The sequence below is a fragment of the Phoenix dactylifera genome, chromosome 6, assembly GCF_009389715.1.
Source record: "Phoenix dactylifera cultivar Barhee BC4 chromosome 6, palm_55x_up_171113_PBpolish2nd_filt_p, whole genome shotgun sequence".
NCBI classification, from domain to species: Eukaryota; Viridiplantae; Streptophyta; class Magnoliopsida; order Arecales; family Arecaceae; genus Phoenix; species Phoenix dactylifera.
In genome coordinates, this window is record NC_052397.1 from 16,906,609 (window position 1) to 16,930,645 (window position 24,037).

Genomic DNA, 24,037 nt, shown 5'->3' on the forward strand with positions numbered 1-24,037 from the left:
GATTAAGATTGCGGTTGTCCCATTATCTTTATGCTGGTTTCTTTCTCTTGATGCTAAGGATAATGCTCATGCTCATTTGGCGTGGGTAGGGGTGGCAATCGGATCGGGTCGGGTATAAATGGGTCGGGTCAGATGCAGGTCAGGTCAAAAAATTATAAACCTGAACCCGACCTGTTTATTAAACAGGTCAGAAAATTACAATCTGAACCTGACCTGTTTATTAAACAGGTAACCCGACCCGACCCGTTTAACCCGTTTAATAAAAAAAAAATTTCTCTCAACTCCCCAGTCCCCAGAGTCCCCACCGAACCCGTTCTCCTTCTCCAATCTCCACCTGTTTAATCCGCCGGCTCTACAGTCTCTTCCTCCCATCCTTCCGGCTTCCGCAAACCTGCAAATCCGCCGGCCCTACTCTCTCGGTTGGAAGAAGCCGACAATCGCCGGCCTGACTCTATCGGTTGGAAGAAGGCGACGATCTCTGGCTCGACGACGACGACTCTTGCGGAGGTGGAGAAAACGTACCTCGAGGAGTTGCAGCTCGACGACGACGAGATCTGGCTCGACGACGACCTCTGGCTCGACGACGACGATCTCTAACTCGGGGTATTGAGGGCCGATTCACCGAAGAAGGAGAACAGAGAGAGGGGAGGGCCCGAAACCCTAACCCTAGCCCCCACCGCCGCCCTCGTGCTCTGGGATTCTCCCCCCTTCGGGACGTCTCCGACATCCTCCCCACCGCTCGATTTCAGGTCAGCGGCGTCTAGGGGCGTCGCGGAGGTCGTCGGGACCGAGGATGGTGAGGGGAGCTTCCAAGCCTTCCACGGGTCCTTGATCGCTGACTAAGGAGGAGGAGGAGAGTCCTATGGAGCCGATATGGAGGGGCGCTTCCCACTTCCAAGCCTTGCAGGGGTCTTTGGGACCTTGATCGCTAAGGAGGAGGAGGAGGCCAGGAGGGTGCCATGGAGCTTCGGATAGAGGAAGGGGGAAATGGGGAAAGAGGATGGAGAGTTGCGATTCCATCAGCCTGACTCAACCGCCTGACTCAACCGAAGACGAAATTCCACAGGACTTAGATGGCTTGATCAACAGTGACCAACGGAAAAAAAAAACACACACTATTTGCATCAAATTATAAACAGGTTAAACAGGTTAAACGGGTCAAACAACTAAAACCTGTATCCGACCCAATTAATAAACAGGTTAAACGGGTCAACCTGTTTACGACCCGAACCTGTTTAGGCCAAACCCAAACCTGTTTATGGCGGGTCGAATACGGGTCGGGTTGGCGGGTCGGGTCATATTTTGCCACCCCTAACTATAGATATTGGAAAAAAAAAAGCTCTCTCTCCCCCACCCAATATATATGACACAATGCTATATAATATTGTACAATATGATATGATATGATGCCATATGATATAATATCATATAACATAATATTATACAAATATGTCTGTGTGTGTGTGCCTTACAGAGTATCATCTAAATCAGAGCAAAAGTCTTATTCCACTGAAAACCTTGTTATTCAGGCCTTAGGATGTTCTTTTTAGTGCTTCAACGTTCATGGCTAAACTGTTTTGTGGAAACCCATCATAAGAAGCAGAGAAGGATCCAAGCGTCAAAGTTTTCATGTGATAACTAGTATACAATGAACCTCTCTATTTTTTCATGTGAACATTATCAGCCATAACTTATTCTGAGCTATAGAAGTTTTTCCCTTGCTACAAGGGGAAAAAGGGGGGAATTCCAGTATAAAACAGAAGAAAGAGGAGTCGGGAGATGGTTGGGGAGGCACCAATCATTTTTCACAAATAATGTGAGAACCTCCAAGGAAGCAAAACAATCAACTGCATGATGACTAGCAAGAGAGATTCTCCATTAAGGACATGGACTGATGAAACTAGAAGAAATTAGAGGAATGGTAGATCATCAACGAGTAAAGAATGAATCAACCTTGAACGCCTGGTCATTACATCTGACTTCACATTTTTGCTATCATTCCTGCTGCTTGGAGCCTTAGGTCCCTAAGTAAAGCAAAATAACAACATTTATTGAATATCAGAAACATTATAAAATATAAATTTTTAAGCTAAGAGCATTGTAAATTTTACAAGAGAACTTCATATTTTATTATCACTGGTATAGGTAAGAAAACCACACTTACCAAACGTAATGGAGGATTCCATAAAAGAAAGTGTTTTTGACTGCAAGGACTTCCATCATTTTGTATCAAGTCTAAGTTCTGCAAATTGGCAAGCTCCTAACACACGAACAAATAAAAGGAAAACTTCTTGAAATAAATTGAGGCATCCTTCATATAATCACAGTTATTAAATAATTTGCAAAATTTGGCAAAGGAAAGTAATATCTAAAGTTACACCCCAAAAGTAACTTTGGTTTTTCAAAACAGAAGATACCTCGATATAATTACAAGATTCCCCAATAAACAACATAACCAATTATTGTCTACCTCAACAACATAGCTACCAAGCTACAAGCTGTTCCTTGCAGTGTGATTGTGTGTGAATAAGACTAATGCTAATTGCAATAAAGAATCAGCATTTGCAAGACTGGACCAAATATTAGACTATTCAAATTGAGAAGGTATTAAACTAGTTCAAGAAAACCCAATTTCAAATCTTGATGATCATAAATTTCAGGAAAATGTGGTATTTGGAAGTAAACAAGTTGATGCACCAATCATCATTCATGATAACACTTCATTGAACTACTTAATCAAGGCAAGAGAGTGTTGTTGTACACTTCATTGAAATGTGTTGTTGTACACTTCATTGATAAATCTTGATGATCATTCATGATAACACTTCATTGAAATGTGTTTTTTTTTTCCGTTGACAATGACCAACGGAAAAAAAAAACACACACTATTTGCATCAAATTATAAACAGGTTAAACAGGTTAAACGGGTCAAACAACTAAAACCTGTATCCGACCCAATTAATAAACAGGTTAAACGGGTCAACCTGTTTACGACCCAAACCTGTTTAGGCCAAACCCAAACCTGTTTATGGCGGGTCGAATACGGGTCGGGTCATATTTTGCCACCCCTAGGCGTGGGCTACCGATATGTACTTAAAAAAAAAAAAAATGTCTCCACATAGTGGGGAAATGTGGAGAACATGTATATGAGGGTTCCGCCTGATAGTGACTGCATATCACCCAATAAGATGAGCGTGATGAAACGTGCAGTCATTTTTGTTTCAATTTGTTGATGGAGGAATGCAACAAAAATCTCACTAAGAAAAGAAAGGGTTAAGTAACTTATTTTTTATACCAAACGCCGCACATTGTGTTAGTGGATGGTGAACAAACCCATCCAAAGCCACACAGTGTGCATAAGTTCTTCAATTTTCGTATTAGATATTTGCGTTACTATAGCAATGTTAGGTTTGATGAGGATCGAATCGGTTGTTATGGTGGGACCCTGTGACGTTCCCCATGGGAGGGGAATCCTTGCGTTGGGACGAAAAGGAGTGGGGGGAAGCAAAAGAACGGGGCAGATTTTTTTAGCTCAAATGAGACAAGGAATCCAAAAAGGCAGGGAAGGTAGTTAGGCGTCGACATCATGATAGAGATAGGATGCGGGATGAGAATCCGATGACGCTGCCTTGGGATGGAATCGAGCTAAATCGAATCAAGTAGCTAAAGGTTGGAGCTCGATTCGATTTAAAATATGCAAGCACGTCGACTCGAAATCGATCGAGACTTAACATCCAAGCTCAACTCAGCTTGTTCAAACAAAAAAAAAACAACACTAGAGATCAACTCGACTCGACTATAATATCAACCGAGCCATACTTGAGCTCACATTCGAGTTCTAATTTGAGCCTTAGTCATAATTTATAAATATGGTTAAAACAAAATATAACATAATATTATATTTTAAAATATTAAATTGATAATATATATTGTAAGTAAAATATAATATTATTAAAAATATATATACTCGATTAAGCTCGTGAGCTTTCGAGCCCAGTATTTTGCTACTCGAGTTCGACTTGAAAAATTGTTTGAGCTTCTCGAGCTTGATAATAGTTAAGTCCAATTTGGACCCGAGTCAAGTTTGCACCCCTAATGGGGCCTTTCTTCGGGCCTTAATGTGCCATTCTAGAGATGGTGTATCACTAAAGTGCAACATTGTACACTATCTAATTTTAGAGTGCAGAATGTAGCCGGTGGGATAAGGATATACAACAAGTAGGCATAAAAAATTATTAGATGAACCAGGTCCATCATGGACCTAGAAGGAAATCATCATAGCGTGTGTTGCTTTTTATTCTTTTTATATGTAATAACAATATGTGTTAGGATGATTTCATCCTAGGTCTATGATGGATCTAGTCCACTTAATAATTTCTAAGCAAGGGGAGACAATGGCCCACTCTGCATTTCGATCAAAAAGATAAATAGGTTAGGGTAAGCTCAAAGGTAGAATCTATAGCCCAAGTTACTCTAATCTTAGACAAGACTTGTGAGCCAAATAGCTTGGAATTAATACCAATGGGTCAGTGCTAAGTCCCAGATGTAAGATCAAAAATATATGATTCTTAGAAATTGAATAAGCAATAATGCGCAAATAATAGACAAGCATATGCAGCAAAAGGCAAGCTGATTGGATTCAAATACATCAACAAAAGAGTCAAATGTGGATCTAAATTTTAGACTTGAAGCCAATTAGCTCAGATGCAAGAGTAGAACTAATCCAACCCAACCCACTTCCAAGCCCTAACCTAGATAATATGCCAGCAACATAGTTTGAGCCTTAAACCACTCCCAAGAGCAAGCCTCATAAAAGGGGCGCCAACAAACTAAACTAAAAGCTATTTCACAAGCTCTCTCTCTCTCTCCCTCTCTCTCTCTCTCTCTCTGTTTGTCCGTCCATCTATCCATCTGTCATATACCTTCATATATAAAGGAATAACGTGAGCATCATGGGAGGACTTCTCATACAAGTATTAATTTGGTTATGCACTACTTGGATGCTTACACAAGATCAAAGAATCCAAAGAATATCTTCAGCCTTACCTTTTTTTATATAAGACCTTAGACTGCTACAATAATAATTGTTAAAATATTTATAGAAGAAGAGAAAAATAAGAGTAAAGAGAGAAAAAGAAATGATTTTAATTCTTTGTTCCATCATATTCAGTACATCTCAGGGATTATATATACTTGTATACAAACTCCAGACAAAGAAAATAATATAGGCTGATATAGGATCACACTAATAATGAAAAAATATTACTAACTATAAGGTGTTATGTGATCTCTAATAAAAAAAATAATATAGATTGATACAGAACATGTTAATAAAAAAATATTATGAGCGATGCAGGTTGTTACCTAATCTCTAAGATTATGCTAATAGCAGAACACGAGCTATAAGAAGACACTTGCAAGCAATAAGAAGAAAATAATTAAGAACTCGGAAGCAACTATAGTTAATCCACACATGATCTCGTCCTTTTTTTTATTTATGTTTGTGATTACATGCAATATATTTTTGAACAGTAACTATCCATGCTGAAATCTAACAAGGTAGTACATAAGATCTCAACTCATATGAAATGGTTCTTGTACTAAACCGTCACCATCCTTCACCACGCGCTTTCCATGTCATTGTACCCGTTCTCCAAGCACTCCTGAGAAGGTCTAGTTCTGCAGCTCAACCGTACAACTCCAGCAGTATAGACACGGATGCTATTTCCAACCGAAGACAATTTTATTCCCTTGTGGTTCATTTCTGACATTTGCCTGCAACATGAGTTCTTGGGCATTCTTAGGACCCTGATAACGCAATCCTCTTCCAGTGGGATTGCATGGAGATGGGAAGGGACGTCGATGATGAATTCTCCATACTCGTCTGCCATTCCATACGCCCAGTTAGTTTTCCTCCTCCTTTCTTCAGTTTTGCATGCAATGGCTACCTTTGCACCTTCAAACCATAGACAACTTCATGTTATTTTATTGATTAGTTCATGCCAAACAAATTATATCAAGCAACCCGGCCATCCGTCACGAAATCATATTATTGCTGGAGGCCTATAAGTTTGTAAATGTTAGAGATGACAATCAGGTCGAGTCGGGTTAGATTGGATGCGGATCATATCAAAAATTTAAATATGGACCTCACTTGTTTATTAAACAAGTTATCCGACCCGATATGCATAACCTGTTTATTAAATAGATCAAATCATTTTAAATGGTTAAACATGTTGAGTAGATTTTTAACGGATTAAATATATTTAAACTAGTTAAACATGTTAAGTGGGTTAAGTTAAATAGGACATAAATGGGTTACACAAGTTTTAAATGGGTTAAACAGTTATTAAATATATAAAATAGAATGAGTCATGGTCAAATTATTAAAATAGGTTAAATGGGTCAAAAGTCTAAACCTGAACCTGACCTATTTAAAAAAAGATTTAGATATATAGGTTGATGTATTTATGATCCAAACCGATTTAAGCCAAATCTAAATATGCTTAAAGTAGATCATTTATGGACGAATTGCTGAGTCGGATCATAAATTGTTACTCTTAATATAGGCATCTCTTGTAGAGATTATGAGACATATAACAACTTAGAATAATGTTGCCTATTTCGTGGAAGGAGAACCTTAAGTTGGTGACTTGGTGTCTTTCGGGGAACTTTGGGGCCCATTTCTTATATATATTCTGTTTGAGGACCTTGTATCTGGTTCAATTTTCATGGTGGTGGACTTTTTAGACTGAGGAACCCCCACCGCTGAAAATGTGACATTTGTTTTGCTCAATGAATTTGGTGGAAAACATATTTTGCCCAAATTATTAAAAGAAAAGTTTGGTAGATCTTATTCCACATTTATTGTAGGTATGTATGTATGTATGTATGTATGTATATGTCTGTCTATATAGATGCACCATAATGAAATCCTTGCTTTTATCTGAACCATGCCATTTATATCTTAAAATTTGTTTTATTTTATTTTATTTTATTTTATTTTATTTTGTATGAAAAAGTTGTTGTTCCATCAAGCATTTACCTCTTCATCAGATAAGGCCTCAGCCACAATCAACTTTACATCGATTTTTTCATCATCAACAAAGCTTATTGGAACCAAATAGAGCATGAGACCAGTAATACAAGTAATCAGCTCCATCCACAGCCATAAATACTCACTACGGCCCTCTGGTCGACCATAATATATAGTACTTGCATATCCTATGACTTGTTTACACAATCCTTTGAATATTTTGGGAGCGCTAAAATCGGTACATGAGATGAGAGACTCAAACCAGCTTCGCTCGTGTTTACAGAGCAAGCTGAAGAAAGTGATCATCTCCAACCCAGTTTAAGACATTCCAAACAAAACTGTTTTTCTTCTCTTAGCCTCCTTCCTGAACTATCCAAACTCCTTACCTACCATCTTCCTAATAACCTAAACTTTTGATCCCGTAGGTTTTATATAAACTAATATCAAACCAATTTCTGGCCATTTGTTAGGAATTTGTGGGACTTATAACCATGGTCAAAATTAGGCCACCCAATTAGAACAACTCACAACATCACAAACCCATGCAAGAAGCAACCACCGACACTTATCTTTTAAGCAACATGTCACTTAGGATTTCGATGGTGGTCAAGAACTTAGATATCTCTATATATTCCACCATATCAATGTCTTAAGGTAGCCTATGTGCCGTATATATATAGTTCACCTGAGGAACAGGAATTTGTTGCAACTTCCTTACCTATATCTCATGTTTTTCCATTACGTAAAAAATATGAACTCATTCAAGGAGACTATCATCTTCACTTAATAGGAAAACACAAGCAGTGTACCACGCCTTTCACATCTCCTTTGGTTTCATAAGCCTCTGTATTAGCTCCTCTCTATGGTTGTGGAAACTACTATTATAAAACATCTTCCGTTAAAAGAATTCAGCTCTCATCTAATATTCTGATAAAAACCCACCACCTAAACTGAAAACATCTCTAACTTCCATCCAAGCTTTAACTTCCCCCTCTTGCTTTAAGCCGGCACCTCTCCCGGCTTATTGAGGAAGAGTATAAGTTGGCATGTCATAGCTTATTCCTACATTGATGTCACCCTTGTGTTCCTTCAATTCTACTCGGTTACAATTGATAAAGGCCATCTACCCAACAAGCATACCTAATTGATAACGATGACAAAGTCAGAGAATACTATCAAGGGCTGGAAAATGTAATTTACATAAATAGATTAAACAAATTAATTTTAACAACTTAAAAGTACACGACTGATTCATGATATATATAAGCTCTATCTAGTCCCCACATAATCTTTACTATCATAATGCGAAAGCCTAGGTCTTGAAGTAGCTCCACTTTTTTGGTAGGTCGTCAACTTCAGATTTATGAGATTTTTTTTTTTATTGTTTTTGTCGACAGTTGCTAGGTTAGTAGGTTGGCATCTCTCTTCTAAGATTGTGTAGTAGAGTTGTGAAACCTGGTAGTGACCCATATAAGGAGGCTCCATTTTTTTTTTCCTCTTAGACACCATTTTGACTCTACGTATCGCATATGTGTAGAGCTCCGGTCTCTTTATGTTACAACTAACCCCATCATGTCCATCCCTCATTCATGTGAGAAACACCACCTGCTCCCATGCATACCTTCTAGAGCTCTGTAAACAAACTCGTGCCTCCTATTTCCAAGTTTTGCTCTTTTTCTTTAACGAGGAGAAAAAAAGAAGAGTTCCAATTCATTCATCTTCTTCTCACATGCGCGGCACATGCCAAGCACTATTTGATTATTTTTGAGTCAACTTATATACGGTCCACTGTAAATAGTAGAGAACTTAAAAAAGAGATATGAAGGCAACAAATGATAATCCAATATAAATTGATCAATTGCTACACAACCTTTGCATTGTCCTTCTTCTTCTTCTTCTTCTTTGAGAAAAAGAGAGGCCATGCCACCCGATTTTATTATTCAAAGGAGTGAAAGTTGCATTACCTTTCTGTCTTATGAAAAAAATAGGAAGAAAGAAGAAGAAATGAAAAGAAAAGAAGACAGAACAAGGGGATAGTTATCTCCTTGTATATTGATCTGACATTGTTATTCAAAATTAATGTTGATGATAAACATGATCATGAACTTATCGATTAATGTGAGTAAATTCATGACAAAGTTGATCCATGGGCTGACCTCGGACATGGGAAGAGAGGAGGTGGGACCCGGGTTGCAAGCAGGCGTCGCAGAGAATGGTGCCGGTGATCAGCACGGATGAGAGCCTCTCCTCCCCGTAGCCGGCCTGGTGCACGAGCTCCGCACGTGAGAGCTGCATGGGCATCTCTGCGGAGCCCAGGAAGAGGGGAAGGAAGAGCAACGCGGCCACCACCAAGATGGAGGCGCCTCGGAAGTCGTGCACCATCTTTTTGCTTCTTTTCTTTGGCTCTTTGGTTTCTTGGTTGGATGGCTCGAAGCGAGACCCCATGCCGAGTGGTATATATAGAAATGGATATGGGCTTCCCAAATGCCCTGACTTGTTTCTACAACTACAAGAATAGCCCTGGGTTGTCTTCTGATGTTGGCATGCTAATGGGCCTTCCTTTGTGAGTCGGGTACATAAGAGTAGGTATAAAAACTTCGCTTGGAGACCAACGAGATCCAATTTTGCAACCACTCCAACTAATTAATAGAAAGATGATAATGCCCTTGCTTAACAAGGTCACATAAATTGACACAGATGCAAGTAAAGCTGCAAATGAGTCAAGTTGATTCATGACCTGACCCACTCCACTTTAGTTAGATCCGACCTAACCTATCCTTGAAGACCAATGGAGTCTGATCGAGTTCGAATATTAGATCCGTTCCATATTTTAGATCAAGTTTAGATCTCATAAATTTTAAACAAACCTAACCCACAGCAAAAAGTATCCCAAGTCATTTCTTTTATTCCTCGGTTAAGAAACAGGTGCTTAAATAATCAAGCTATATTAAGAAAGGCCAATTTTTTAGGTTGTTAACCTCTTGAAGCATATCGTAATTCTAGATAAACATTAATTTGCGAAGCTATGACCATGTTGGCAAACAATTTTATAGTAGTCAAAATTCAGTTTGATTCAGAAGTAAGACTAAAATTTTGTTAGTAAACAAATCTAGGCTTGGACCCGAAACATACCCGATGTGAACTCGATCCATATCCAAATATTTTAGGTTAGGTTCGGGATATACATAACCCCAACTAGATTTGAACGACTCCTAGGTCTAAAATATTTTCTATGTATCTAACCCAACTCGACTCGATCATCTATTAGATGGGGTTTGGATCCAATATAAAGACCGTACATGAAATTAGCTTGGGCCAGGGTCAAGCATGCCTCGGTCCTATCAGGCCCATTTGTAGTCCTAGATGCAAGTAGATTGGCATGGCCTATTCAGGATCAATAACTGACTCAAAAATAATCGTGTTCCAATTAGCAATGAAATTTTGAATTAAACTTGGAAAAAGAAAAAAAAATGACCATTTTCAAAATATGGGTCCAATATCTAACACCAGGCATCTTATACATCCAGTCCAAAACTAGCACAGACTCGCATAAAATTAATACATTGCATATTTCACAGCCCTTCTTAAAAAACGAGAAACTAGTGTACTTAGTTTACTAAGTACATATGCTCATTAGTTTGTTGGCTGGATATATTTATATATGCTTGTCAATCAAATCTCATGCAAAATATATGGCCATCGGTAATGTCTACAAGTTGGTGAATCATTATTTTCTTGCATGATATCTTTATAATATACATAAAATATTTGATTTATTTTTAAATTTTATTTTTCCCTTGGATTACTTGCAATCTAATTTTATCTGAAAATTTTAAAAGATCAATAAAATATATAACAAATTGATTGAATTCAACTGAAAAATGGAGTAAGTATATTCAACTTTTGACTTGATTCAAAGATTAATCAGATTTAGGATGTGCCAATTCCAAGTCCAACTTGACTTGCTTACACTCCCCAGTATATGATATCTAATAATAAAATGCTAAACAAATCTATATCCTTGTTTTGCAGCAAGCCGTCGAAATTCGAAAAGGAAACACTAGAACGACTATAATTATAAAAAGTAGAGCTCAGAGTACTGCAGTTTGCAATAGGTATCGTGAAATAGCAATGGAGGAACTAGCTTTCTTTTTTTTTTTCTCTCACTGTTTGAATGAGAGGGGACTCCACCCAAAGAGCAAAGTTTGACATAATGGTAAGGATACTTTATTACGACTTAGGTGTTATAGGTTTAGAATATGAAAATTGCCTCTCCGTAAGTGGACTTCTCAGTGGCAGGAGCCTCATGCACTGAAAGAGGACCCTTAACATATATAATTATACCAAGGAGAGACTCGAATACAGATCATTGGGATAATACCTAGGTCATAGCAAAGTATCTAATTTGTGTCAAAAGGTACATTGTTCACCTTTTCTTTTCGCCATTCTTGAATTTAGATGATATGGCATGACTATATGCTACAATGGTATGGAGGTCTTGCACACCTATTTGGTAGGTGCTCATAGCGAGGAGGAAGAGTTGAGTGCCCCTTCATGTGGTTAGGAGTCCATCATCCATTGCAAGCTATAAATAGACTAGATATGGTCCCCTCCACCACCATGGACCAGTGAATTGTAATGTGCACAAACCAAAATATTGGGTGCAACATTCCCAAAATAGGCAGCCACCGCCCCTTTTTATCCTCTCAAGGCTGAACTTCCCGAAGCACAAAAACCATGGATCCGAGATCTTCCTCATATTTAAACCCATTTTGTACAACGTTAGCCGAGCATGCTTGCTCATTTAGGGCTCATACGACTCTCCTTTACATGGCCAGCTTAGCAACATGCCGACAAGTGTCACGATCATCACACATCGACTTTCCATGCATGCTTCTCTAGCTTTCTAAGTCGGCCCTTAATTGTAGGAAAATTTCCACTAGTTGTAAAAAAAAAATCAGATAATTAGCGATAATCAGCTAATATATCATGCATGCAAAACTTGCACTCACACCATATTAGTAAGAATCTCCGATGCAATTAATGCTTCAAGCTACGCTAAATAGGAACCGTTTTTCATCCTCCTCGATTGCTTAACATAATCCTCTTTCTAATGATCTGAAGGGAGAATTACACTAGATAGCAATAATCTTCTTTATCTTTTATTGCGATGCAAGTAGACTAAAAGTCTAGATAATTAAGCATGATATATACTTGCCTTGGAAGAAATTAATAACGCATTTATCTTTCGTTAAATAGCGGTAGCACTTTTAAAATTACATATTCTATAGTTGTTTGATCAAACCCTTATAACCAATGCATATTGAAAGGAGATTAGAAAAGGAGTATTAGAGTCTTAAACGCGACGACTGCAGATTTCCTACATGCCTAGCCTATTCGAAGAAAAGGAAAAACAAATAATAAGACCGAAAAAATGTAGGATAGTTCTTAAAAAGAAAAAAAATTAAAAGAAAAGAGGTAGGAAATTACCAACGCACTTTCACATAGATTTTGAAGTACGTGGAAAAGGTTGCCCTAGTTAGTTATTACATGTGAAAGAGGCCAGGAGCTCAAACACCTTTGAGAATTGGGCATCACTGCAGTTTTCTATGAGTTAATGGGTGTTTTTGTTTGGGCAATTCTTAATCTCCCATAGAAGGAAGGGGGAGGTGAAAAGATGGTGGTAACAACCATTGGTTGGTTGCCTAACTTCCCTATCACTCACCTCTTATATCACAAAACATCCATGTGTTTAGATTTGAAACATGTCTAAGTGTTAGCAATCTTAAAATATAAGAAAGACCCTCTCCAGTTTCGAAGTCTGTCTCCAACGTTCCTCAGAAGTCACTTATTGATGGAGTAGCCAATTCCTACATTCCATTGATTCTGTCAAGAGTCTTTGTTAGGACACCATCGTACTTACCCATCAGTCGGCTCTGTCTTGATTTTGAATGATCTACAAAGTAATATTTGTAATCTAGATTTGCTTTGGGGTTAATTGCCAAAGTTTTTCTTATATATTTATGGAACAACTCAGAACCTCATCCAAAAAGACTACCCGGAAGATATTTTTTAGGTTCCTTAGTCCTGTATAGGTACCCAAGATCTCTTCGACGAATAACTAATATACGACTAAATACGCGCCTTCACAGATCCTTACATACTCTCTCCTTTAAACTCTGACGTCCTCGTCAGACTAAGAGTCCAAATCCATTCAAATCTAATCATAAGTACCACGATCGGCCTATGATCAGTCTCAACGAGCCCGTGTTGTAGTGTTTCCTAATCTACATGGGTCTTGTGCCAGGTCCGCTCTAATATTATTTGTCACAACCTAAGATTTCACCCAAAATAGCGAGTCGGAAGATATTATTTGGATTTTTTAGTTATGTATAAGTACCCAAAATCTTTTCGGCGAATAACTGATGTAGGACTAACACACGCCCGCACGAGTCCTCACAATTTATATAGGCTCCAATAACTGCCGCTAGAATAATTTTATTTTACATCAAAGAAACCTCTACATGTTGTTGTGAGGATCCACACAGAAATGTCTTTAGTTCTACATCCTGGATATATTGGGGAGCTCTTGGTATTTATAGAGCCAAAAATCCTAATCTGATCCATTCCTTCAAATCAAGCTTGAGCTTGATTCAATGTTGATATTCAACTGATTCAAATATTTAGATTTAGAAAATAATAATATTTAATCAGAAAACATAAATATAGAAAATTATTAAATATACTATGAGATGCTCTCTTGCTCCATGAGAGTTTAACCAAGTATTGAATCAGCTTTAATTTATATGATCGCAAATATTACATATGTATTGATATGAATGTATTATATATCTATATATAAATATATGTGTATATGTATGCATATGATATAACATTTTTTAGCCTTACAGAGTTGAGCCTGATCAATCCTATTAATTTCATGACTTTGCATGAAATTAATTTCAAGCTAGTGAAGTGAGTTCAAGTATGGTTCAAATAAATCTGAAACAAGCCTTATTATTCTAGCTAAGCTGAAGCTTCCTAATCTATTGATAACTCTATCTATACCCTTATCAATCAACTGTGGCACAAGTAAGGTCAGACTGGAAATTCATTAGAATATAAAACTTCAAGGTTGGTAAATAACACTATGCAAGAAACTAATGAAAATGGGTATTATCTGAGCCTCTATTTGATTGTTTGCAGCATAAATTGCAGTCGTTTTTATCATGCCCTTCACATGTTTAAAAAAAAAGTTAAAAAAAATATTAGATTCAAGCCCCTCTTCTCATCACTTGAGCTGAGAAAAGTTTTCAATTAAAATCTAGAAGGTGACTTTCCACTATACAAAAAAAAAGAAAAAAAAAGGAAAAAAAATTGAAGAGATTTATGATTGAAACTGATAATGTATTTAATATTTCTTTTTTAGGGTCTCATTTTAGATTGCTCGAGCAGAAGATCCTATTCTTCCTTGTTAATCTGGTTCTACCTTGGTTACATATAATGAAGTTTTCAGCCAGTTACTTCTTCTCTGAGATATTCTCTTGGAAGTCAAATATGATTGGAGCACATTATGTCATGCTTGCTATTCAACTATCATACAGTCCTGGAAAGGAAAAAAAACTGTAGAATAGATCAGCCCCGCCTTCGATGTGTGTCTCAGCTGCAATCAGCCTCTTTAATGACTGAATGATTGCAACTTTATTTTTTTCAGCTACAACTCGTGTTTGTCCTCTTATGCCTTCTAGCAAATTGTATTATGCTTTAGAGGAGGTACCAGACTTGGTATGAAATTGGTTGTTTTTGTTTCAAAAACTCTCTTAAGCTTATGTGAAATTTGGAGTTTGTGGCCATTTTGGATTCTTGTGCTTTTTCTCGAAAATCTTTGTGAAATTGCTTAGAACTTTTAGGGAGTGAATGCTCCTGCTTGTTGGTCTAGATAAGATTCTTTTCTCCACTGCTTCTTCTTACGAGTATCAATATTCTCTATCTTGATTATCAGACACTTGGTTTGAAACCATTTAGCTTCTTTTTCTTGCATCTGTTCCTCTCCTTTTGCCTTCTTTTACATCATCAAAAAGATAAAGGCAAAACTTTTTCCCTTTTATCTTATTTTCCTGTGAAATAAAAGGAGTGGTAGTCTCATTTCCTCCACTCACACTTCAAAAAAAGAAATGAATGGAGAAGTTTCTTTTGAAAAAGTTCATAGGAACATTCTCTTAGGGCCCATGATGTTTGATATATTAGATGCACAATCGACAGTGCGTCATATATAAACACGAACAACATGATAGGGCTGGACCTCCACCATTAAATTCTGTAGGTTCTGAATCCAATAGCAAAAGGACATAGATATCATGAGAGGATATAAAGCCATATCTATGCCCATCATTATAAGCACAAACAAGAGACAAAGCCCTTGAAACAAGATAATTAAAATCATATCGCCAAAGCAAGCCAAGGAATAGACAGAAAGGTTGCCGATCTCCCTCCATCAAGTGACTCCTCATGATCTTATATCACTTTACATCTCCGAAACAAGTCGGCCATTTAACTGACCTATTACTCGGTTTGGACACATCACGACTGAGTTCTCTGATCAGTTCCATGAACTCTTAGTCAGACCTGAGATATGATAAACTTATTAGGTAAGTGATAATGGATAGCTATTTTAATTTCAAACTAGAACAGTTCATACGAGATGGGCTATATTATAAGTTTTTCAAACTTCGCAACAAAAAAAAAAAAAAAAAACTTTTTCAAACTAAAACAGTTGACATGAGATGGGCGGTATTATAGCTAATCTTCCTTTACTCTCTTTATCATCACTCTGTGCTCCTACTTCTGACATTATAATAAAAAATCTCGGAATCTAGTGCAGGGTTGAGGGGTTCTTATTGAAATCCGAAATAGAGCTGCTGCAGGCTGAGAGATGTTGTTGCAGCAGAAACAGGTAAACTGTCATGCCTGGCATCTGCGTTTACTTACAGAGGGATGGTTAAAAACTTCAGTTTTTTACATGGGTTCTGTGTGAGTAGCAGAGAATTATCAATAGAAAAGGATTCTCTTAGGTGGATCTTTAAGCAAGCAGACAGAAGCAGGTGGATGCTTGGAGATTTCTTTTCAGGTAATTGTTGTGCTAGGCTGATGATCCTCACCTTGTTTTGACTTGGAAAAAAAAAAATGAAAGAAATAGAAAATTTTATGTACACATTCATGATATATGATGTGGAAAATGGTGTTTTTCAGTGATGGGCTGCCTAAAAAAAATTAACAATCGTTGCAGAGAGTTTTGGAAAAAATTATAAAAAATTAGTTCCTTTTTGTATGCCATTTCTTTTGACTTCTCTAATGGAGTCTTGGAGGGAAAGTGCCATGTGGTAACCTGCTATCCCTGCACATGGCCTCCCTAACTTCTAAGCCATTGGAGTTCAGAAATCTATACCCACACCTTTGATTCTCCCAAGAGAATCGGAGGCATTAAAAAAGGACCAGATGTTGTTAGTGTCTCAGGTGTGGGGAAGAGTAAAATGTCAAAAGGAAAAGAAAAAAAAAGAAACCATTTTTTGCGGAGCAATGGGGAAGGTGAAGAAAGTAAACAAGCCCAACAATTTCAATGCACTTCCAAAGAGAAATAGAGCCCACCTATTTACAGATTTTCCTGTTGGTCTGTCTTCTTCTCTGCAAGTAGTTTCTCAGTTTATATTCTTTTTATGATCTCTGAGCTACTTTAACGGATACTAATCCTCCTCTTTGCCTTCCTCCTCCACCTTCCAGTTCAAATGCCTATAAATATCCTTCTCTGGATCTTACTCAAGTACAACTCACAACATACACTTATAAGAGACTCACCACCTAAGAATTCTATTCTTTTTGGTCTTTCCTTTCCTGCAGGTGTTCTGGTTACGTCCGCTGCTGCATCCCACATGTGTTGAATAAGAGAAGGAAGAAGAAGAAAAGGAGGAACAAAGGAGCAGCTGAGAGTTGTGACTCCAGATGGTTTCTTCTTGTCCTCTTGTCTGTAGCAACACCTGTTAAGAGTTCTTTGCGACTTTCCTCTACCTGGTTTAATAAAATTTCTACCATTCTCTACTTCTCATGGTAGAAACAAGTGATCACCACATGGGTCCTTTTTTCCACAATCATCCTAAAGTGTTCCTGGCACTCTCTCTCCTCCTCATCTTTTCTAGCTATCACAGTAATCCCTTCTCTTCAGCATTTCTCACTTTGTTCATCTTGGCTTTCTCCGCCTCTTTCCCGTTTTTCCTTGCTAAGTTGAGACAATTTTGCAAGCCCAACACTATGGAGAGGCCACCAGAACTAGAGGCTGGTCTGCAGATTCTGCCCATACATGAGATTCTTGAGGAAAATAAGGCAACCCAAGAAGAAGCAGGCAAGTTTCCACAAGACGAATTGGTCACCAAGTCAACAGGCCCATCATTGGAATATGAAGACATAAGTGGAGGTGAGACTGATGGTCATGCATTGTTAAATGGTTCAGTTTGCAGGGACAAAGATGTGTTGGAAAATCCAAGTCCATCAGAATGCTTCAAATTTTCACTCTGCGATGATGAGCCTTTGCCAAAGAATTCGCATCAATTGAAGGAATTCTCTGAAGGTTCGATATCGGATGATGACAACCTCATTGAGATTGAGATTCCCCACGGGAATTATGTAGTTACAGAGGAGTCAAATTCACAGTTAAAGCCAGAGCTGAGAGGAGGTTTCCTACTGGACTTCTTACCAGAAACAGTGTGCAGGCAACATGGGCTAATGGAGCTATTATCAGAGATTAATGAGGAAGACAATTTAATTGAGATCGACATCGCTAGGGGCTCCATCAAATGTTCAAGGGTAGGAATTAAGGCATGAACTAGGTAGGGTGATCTCTAACCTCTTAAATTCTATGTAATATTTTAGTGATAAGTTTCCTAAAGGGTTAGAGGTCTGATTTGGAGCTTTCTAACTTTATCATTGACTTTGCTTTCTTAAAAGCCTTAAAAGCCTGTGAATGCTGCTTAAAGCCTTAAAAGCACATGAAGCATGTCATCCTTTAGGGTTAGGGTTTTCTCGTTGTGTTTGAGGTTCTTTCATAGTTTCAAACCAATTTTGAATCTTCGGAGTTGCTTCCTTGGAAACCTAAGGGCATTTGTATAATGCTTTCCTACTATATGCATGATTGAATAAATAAATACATTGGAGTCTGAAAACCCAGCTTAATTTTATGCTTAATTTATTGAAATCTTTGATTGTTTTTGCAGGGATTGATGCACCGAGGAGCACAAGACATTTCCAAGAAACTATCCACAATTTCTTTTTGGAAGGGGACAGGCAGGGTGGCAAGGGGAGTGCTAATGGTTGCATCTACTATATCCTAAGGTCGTTTTGTTATCTCCAACATTCATGCTCCATCTATTATCTGTATTCTGTTATGGTAAAAAAGATAAGTGATGCACATCAAAAAAAAAATCAAAAACTTGGGTAGCAACACTCCTATGCCAGCCAAGAGCTCAAGCTAGCACAAAATTCTCAACAAAAGTTGGACAGTGGTTTGGGGTTTTCCCTTTGATGTTTATTGTGATCTTTCATCCTACTGTAAAGAATGGTACCCCACCGTTATGATCAAGAGTAATGACAAATTACTGAATCTATATGCCTTGGTTCATGAGTTATTATCCGAGTGAAATAAGAGCAGCTTGCCATGTTTCTCTCTTTTTCTTCCCTTTTCCTTTTCTCCTTTTCTCTTTTCTATCCTTTGTGTCTTTTTCAGAAATTCATCCCTGCTCAGACTAACTTGTTCATTAGCGATTAACTTGTATAAGAAAGCTCAGCTATTTGCCTATTTCAATGTGCATCCATATAAGCGGAAGCATCAGAATAATTTCCAGATGGTTCGAGAATGGATTCAAGAGACCAAAACATCTATCATGTTTTGGATGAACTAGCTAAACTGTCTACACTATTCTCTAACATCTAGACCACAGATCAGAAGGACTCTTTTGGTTTGGAATGAATTTTGAATGCGATTTTTTTTCAGTTAATATTTGTTGTAAACTTTTGATGCATGGAGGATTTGTCTCTCTGACAGCCAACTCTAATTCGGAAATGTTCTTGACCTGATAAAGCCAACGTGTTTCTGGTTTTATTGTGTAAAGACAAATCCTTACATCTGAGAATTTAAGGAGAAGAAATTGTTCTACTTACTACCCGTCGTCTTTGTTCACTCGAAGAGGAATCCATGGATCACTTATTTGCTATCTGCTATTTTTTCTAGGAATATTGGAACTTCTTGAGTCAATTGAACAAATCTGGCTTGATTGGCCACACTGAGATAAGGTTGGCTTCTTGCTTGGATCACTCTTAACTGCTACTATCAGTTCGGCTCTTTGGATTCAGAGAAACAGAAGACTGTTAAATAATCTATCAGACAGCATCCCTGAAGTCTTGAAAAGTATCCTCTCTTGCTTAATGACCGGCCTTCTCAATGCTCTGGAAATGCTTCCTTGAAACTTAACCCTCCTTTCGATATGTTTGGTATATGGATGCTATTTTGGGTTCGGTGTTTAGCATACTTTCTTTGTTGATTTGTCTTTGTACTTCTTTATACCCTTAATGGAAGTGATTAGGCTCCTTTTCCCTTTTTTTCTCCTTTTTCTTAAAAAAATACATCATCCAACCTTTTCCACAAAAGCATAAAAAGTCATGACCTATAAAAATCCTTGTTGAGCTTCCAACTTTTGCTATTTTGTTTTTCTAATCCTATCACTCTACATCATTCCTGCAATCTCCATTTCTAACCTTCTTCTCGACAAACTCAAACTCATATTACAAACTTGTCATATATGTCAGAATCTTGGTTCATTATTATTATTATTATTTTGTTTTACGTGCATGTATCATATATTTGGATATGTATATGCATATGTAGTTATATATGTAATATCAAAGTTGATATTCTTTCTCATATGTAGAGAAAATGTTTTGAGGAAAATATGTATACAGAATGTTCCTTCTCTTAAAAAAGTTAGAGAGACTGCATAAGATTCAATACATGCAAGCAATAGGTAATTAATTTTTTTCTCTCCATCTTTCCTTGTATGCTAGAATGGAGTTCTCTGTTGTACTTGTACTAAGAAAGCCTTTATATTCACATAAAAAACCACATAATATGACCAACAAAGAAAGAACTTCTGATTACATATTCATTTCTCTGTGTACTCCAAGTGCTTCAACTTCTTGAGGGGATGGTAACTGAAACACCTTCTTTTTCTTTTATTTTCCTTTTTATTTCAAGGATGTTGTCAACAAATGGGAGTGTAGGCTAAGAGTAGCAAACTCTAATATATAGTTAAGCTGTTAAAGGGAGAGAGAGAAGGCAATAAAAGAAAGCTTTCAAGTTTCAAGAGGAAGGAGTCAGAATAGGCATTGGTGGATTAAAAAAGGTGAACTTGTGCGAACGGGTTTCACTGGAGAAGCATGAATTTCTTTAGACAGGAAGCTAGTGAGAGAAATAAGACTGTGGTAGGTCGAACAAAGGCTAAGAAAACAATAGCCATCTACTATCTTTTCAGTGTGAGATCTCTTTTTCAATGTGAGATCTCTTTCGCCTTAATCAATTAGTTTATTCTTGGTTATGATGCATATATTATATCAAAGAAAACCTCGAGCTTTTGAAAATAATGGAAATAATATACCAAATTTAAGAAAAGAAAAAGCAATTCGAAACAAAGACTCAGAGATCACGATGAATGTAAGAATTTTTTTCTTGCTGTCTTAACTACATGTTTTTTGATGAATAAAATATCCATGTACTAATTAAATGAAGTAAGAAACTACAGTTACATAAACAATTTCCCCAAGATGCAAATGTGCTGGTTTTTACTAGGCTTCAGTAGTGTTCCCAAGATAGTGAATGTCATCAAAATTATAGATACATATGCATTTGAAATATTTTAAGCAATATTAATACCTTGCCTGCATTTTTGTCGCTTCTGTAAAACACGTACATGTCTTTTATAGCAAATACTTCCTAAATACAATTTGATTTGACTACATAGTGATGTGTTGCAAGTTATAAGTTAGCACCGAATTTTATTAATGAGAGTAATTAGAAATGATTTAATGTTCCCATGATATTTTAGTATTGAAGGTTTTAGACACTAAATGCATGTTTACTTGTTCCTTGCAAAACCTGCTTTGGGAGAGCCCTTTGGGTTGGTGAGAGAAAGTTGCCTAGAGCACTTGGAAATTTGTTATCTTTTAATTTTTTTGGATGTATTTATACTAAAAGTATATGAATCATCCGTTGTAGCAAAAAAAAAAAAAAAAAAAAAAAAGGAGCTTTGAATAAATTAATAGATCAGACACCTAAAAATTGAGTTTAATGAGAAAGACTCTTTATTTTTTCTTCCTTTTCCACAAAACTTATTAATAGAATGATGGGTTTTATTTATGTTATAAAACTAGCAAAAATCAAATTGCATAGTTGATGTTGTAATGTTGCATATCCCACATATATTATGTCTATGGTAGGCTAGCTTAGATTGTTCCTTCACACAGGTTGACATGCTTTATGCTTATGAGATGATTTTAATCGTTCGGCATCCTTTTAGCCTACAGAAAGGATAAGAAGAATTGTTAATACACATCTATGTTTCGAGGGGGAAAAAAAAGAGAGACAAGTTTTAACTCAAAAATCTTGTGTTTGTACAATTGTCCACTAAAAATTGCTATATTTAAATCAACCACTTATATGATTCAATCCAACCACAATTATAAAAGTTTATAATAATTATCTCTTTATTTCACTATAAGCTTTCCGTGCCATTACCAGCCTTTGTTGGGCAATTCGGCACAAAGCAACTTATTTTTCCGCAAAAGAATTTCCAATCTTCTCTCTCCATCGTTTGACAAGCTCAAAAGCTTTCTTTCTTATGAATAAATGTAACACTTGAGAAAAAGAACAAGCTGCTAACGTGAGGAGGATGTTCGTTCATGGAGCATCACCTATTTTATCTTTCACATCCTACATGTGAGCTCCAAACCAGAACTTGTTGTGCATCATTTCTTAGACTGAGTCTTTGGTTCTCTTGTCAGGAATCAGGATCCCATCCAAAAAGATTAGCCAAAAGGTACTATTTAGATTTTTTAATTTTGTATAAGTACCTAAGATCTACCCAGTGAATAACTAATATGAGACTAAATACATGCATGCACGGGTCATCATATAATCCTCCTATTAAAGCCCTAACATCCTCATCAGAATAAAGATCCAAATCCATTCAAATCTAATCACAATCACCACAGTTGGCCCATAGTCAGTCTCAATAAATTCGTGCTACAATATCTTCTAGTCTACATGGGCCATAGATCGGATCAGCTCTGATACCATTCGTCACAACTCAAGATCTCACCTAAAAAAACAGCCATAATGTATTATTTAGATTTCTTGATCCTATATAAGTACCCAAACTCTATTCAGCAAATAAATAATGTGGGACTAAACATACGTCCACACGAATCATCACATCTCCACTCTTATTATATTAGTTTGTCGGCAAGCCTCTCACTGTTCTTGCTTTGCTTGTTGCTTTTGTTTTTGGGAAGAAATGGGGCTTTGCCTGGGGGCTTGTTTATGGCTACTTGATTTTGATTGGGAGTGTGGATTTTTAGCAGTCTTTTCAGTGACCCGCAATGCAATGCTTTTCCAGCTTAGTTATCTTATGAGTAGGAGAGTTTCTTGATCAACTCCTTCCTTCCAACTTTTTTAGGTAACCACTGGTTTCTCAAAATGTTTTGTAGTACTATTGTTGCTTAATGAAATGCAAAACAAGTTGCATGCAAGTGACTTGGCCTAGAAATCCTCTTCTTTCCATTTTATAAGATTACTGAAACCTTGTATTCTATTCCCAAGTCGTAAGGAAGCCGAGGGCGAAATTTTAGAAGCCGTTTTGTATCCTCGAAACTACCACCATCAGACAGATCTTGTCAAGTTCTCTCTTACCTTTATTTGATTGAAACTTCATCCTTTTCCTGAAAATGGAAATAATGTCCAATTCCAACAATTATAATGATCTTCGATCGTCTTGTGTCATCACTTTTGCTCAAAAAAGGCAAAAAAAAAACTCCTGTCATTACTATGAGTGAATAATATCCAGTTCCAACAATTATAACTTGCTTCAATGGTTTTGTGTCATCACTTTTACTCAAAAAAGAAAAAAAAAAGAAATTGTGTCATTAATTACTATGAGAGAATTCTAAGCTTCACCAAGTTATACTGCTGAAAAAAAGCTAAATTTTATATTGTTCTCACACCATTAATCTCTCTCTCTCTCTCTCTCTCTCTCTCTCATGAATGATATCATTGCATGACAATTACGTTCATAGGCATGAGAATTCCACCCTATCCATTTTTTGCTCATGCCATCACTTTGACATGCTTGATCAAATAATGCAATAATAATGGGACGAGGAAAATGAAGGAATGGTTTGAGCTCTCCGTGTACAAGTAATCATTTGGCGCATGCATTGCACGTATAGAGTTAAAGATTATTAAATATTTTAATTTATTATATAGTTAGCTGTGCATAAATTTTTCCATATTTTTATTCATTACTCATTACACATGCAGATTTTATGGACTTACATTTTTTTAATGAACATATCACATTAAATAATTGACAAAGAATATGAGGTGTCAATCATGCATGTAGGGCAACAATCAAGTCAAAATCCGAGCATGCTCGCCTTGGATCTGATACAATTACAATCTTGATCATGAGTTTAGGTCAAAGCCTAACCCATTGAATGATAGGTTAGCATGGGTTAAGCTTATGAAAACATAATTAGATTCAATAGCCGATTCATGTTTGGTTAAGATCAAGTATTACTTGAAACGAAGCAAAAATATGCATATATTGGAATTGGATTGGGTTGCATTGCAGTTCTAGCCAAGCATCTAGCAGTTTTGATTAAAACTAAAGAGATTAACCAAAATAAATA

General features: G+C 36.9%; 2 protein-coding genes across 3 annotated transcripts; one reads left to right on the top strand and one right to left on the bottom strand.

The window, feature by feature from the left end:
- Nucleotides 1-5,438: 5,438 nt before the first annotated feature.
- LOC103707566 lies at nt 5,439-9,460 on the bottom strand. Its single transcript, XM_008792099.3, has 2 exons — nt 9,193-9,460; nt 5,439-5,956 (listed from the first exon to the last, which is right to left on the bottom strand). The coding sequence occupies exons 1-2, from the start codon at nt 9,416-9,418 to the stop codon at nt 5,619-5,621; spliced, it is 564 nt and encodes a 187-aa protein (XP_008790321.1). The 5' UTR covers nt 9,419-9,460; the 3' UTR covers nt 5,439-5,618.
- Nucleotides 9,461-15,921: 6,461 nt separating this feature from the next.
- LOC103707640 lies at nt 15,922-18,641 on the top strand. Of its 2 annotated transcripts, none has more exons than XM_026804834.2 (3): nt 15,922-16,163; nt 16,931-17,913; nt 18,298-18,641. In XM_026804834.2, the coding sequence occupies exon 2, from the start codon at nt 17,135-17,137 to the stop codon at nt 17,906-17,908; it is 774 nt and encodes a 257-aa protein (XP_026660635.2). In that variant the 5' UTR covers nt 15,922-16,163; nt 16,931-17,134; the 3' UTR covers nt 17,909-17,913; nt 18,298-18,641. The 2 variants fall into 2 exon arrangements, with proteins under 2 accessions (XP_026660635.2, XP_038982930.1); XM_039127002.1 differs by lacking the exon at nt 15,922-16,163 and adding an exon at nt 16,339-16,703.
- The last annotated feature ends 5,396 nt before the right edge of the window (nt 18,642-24,037 follow it).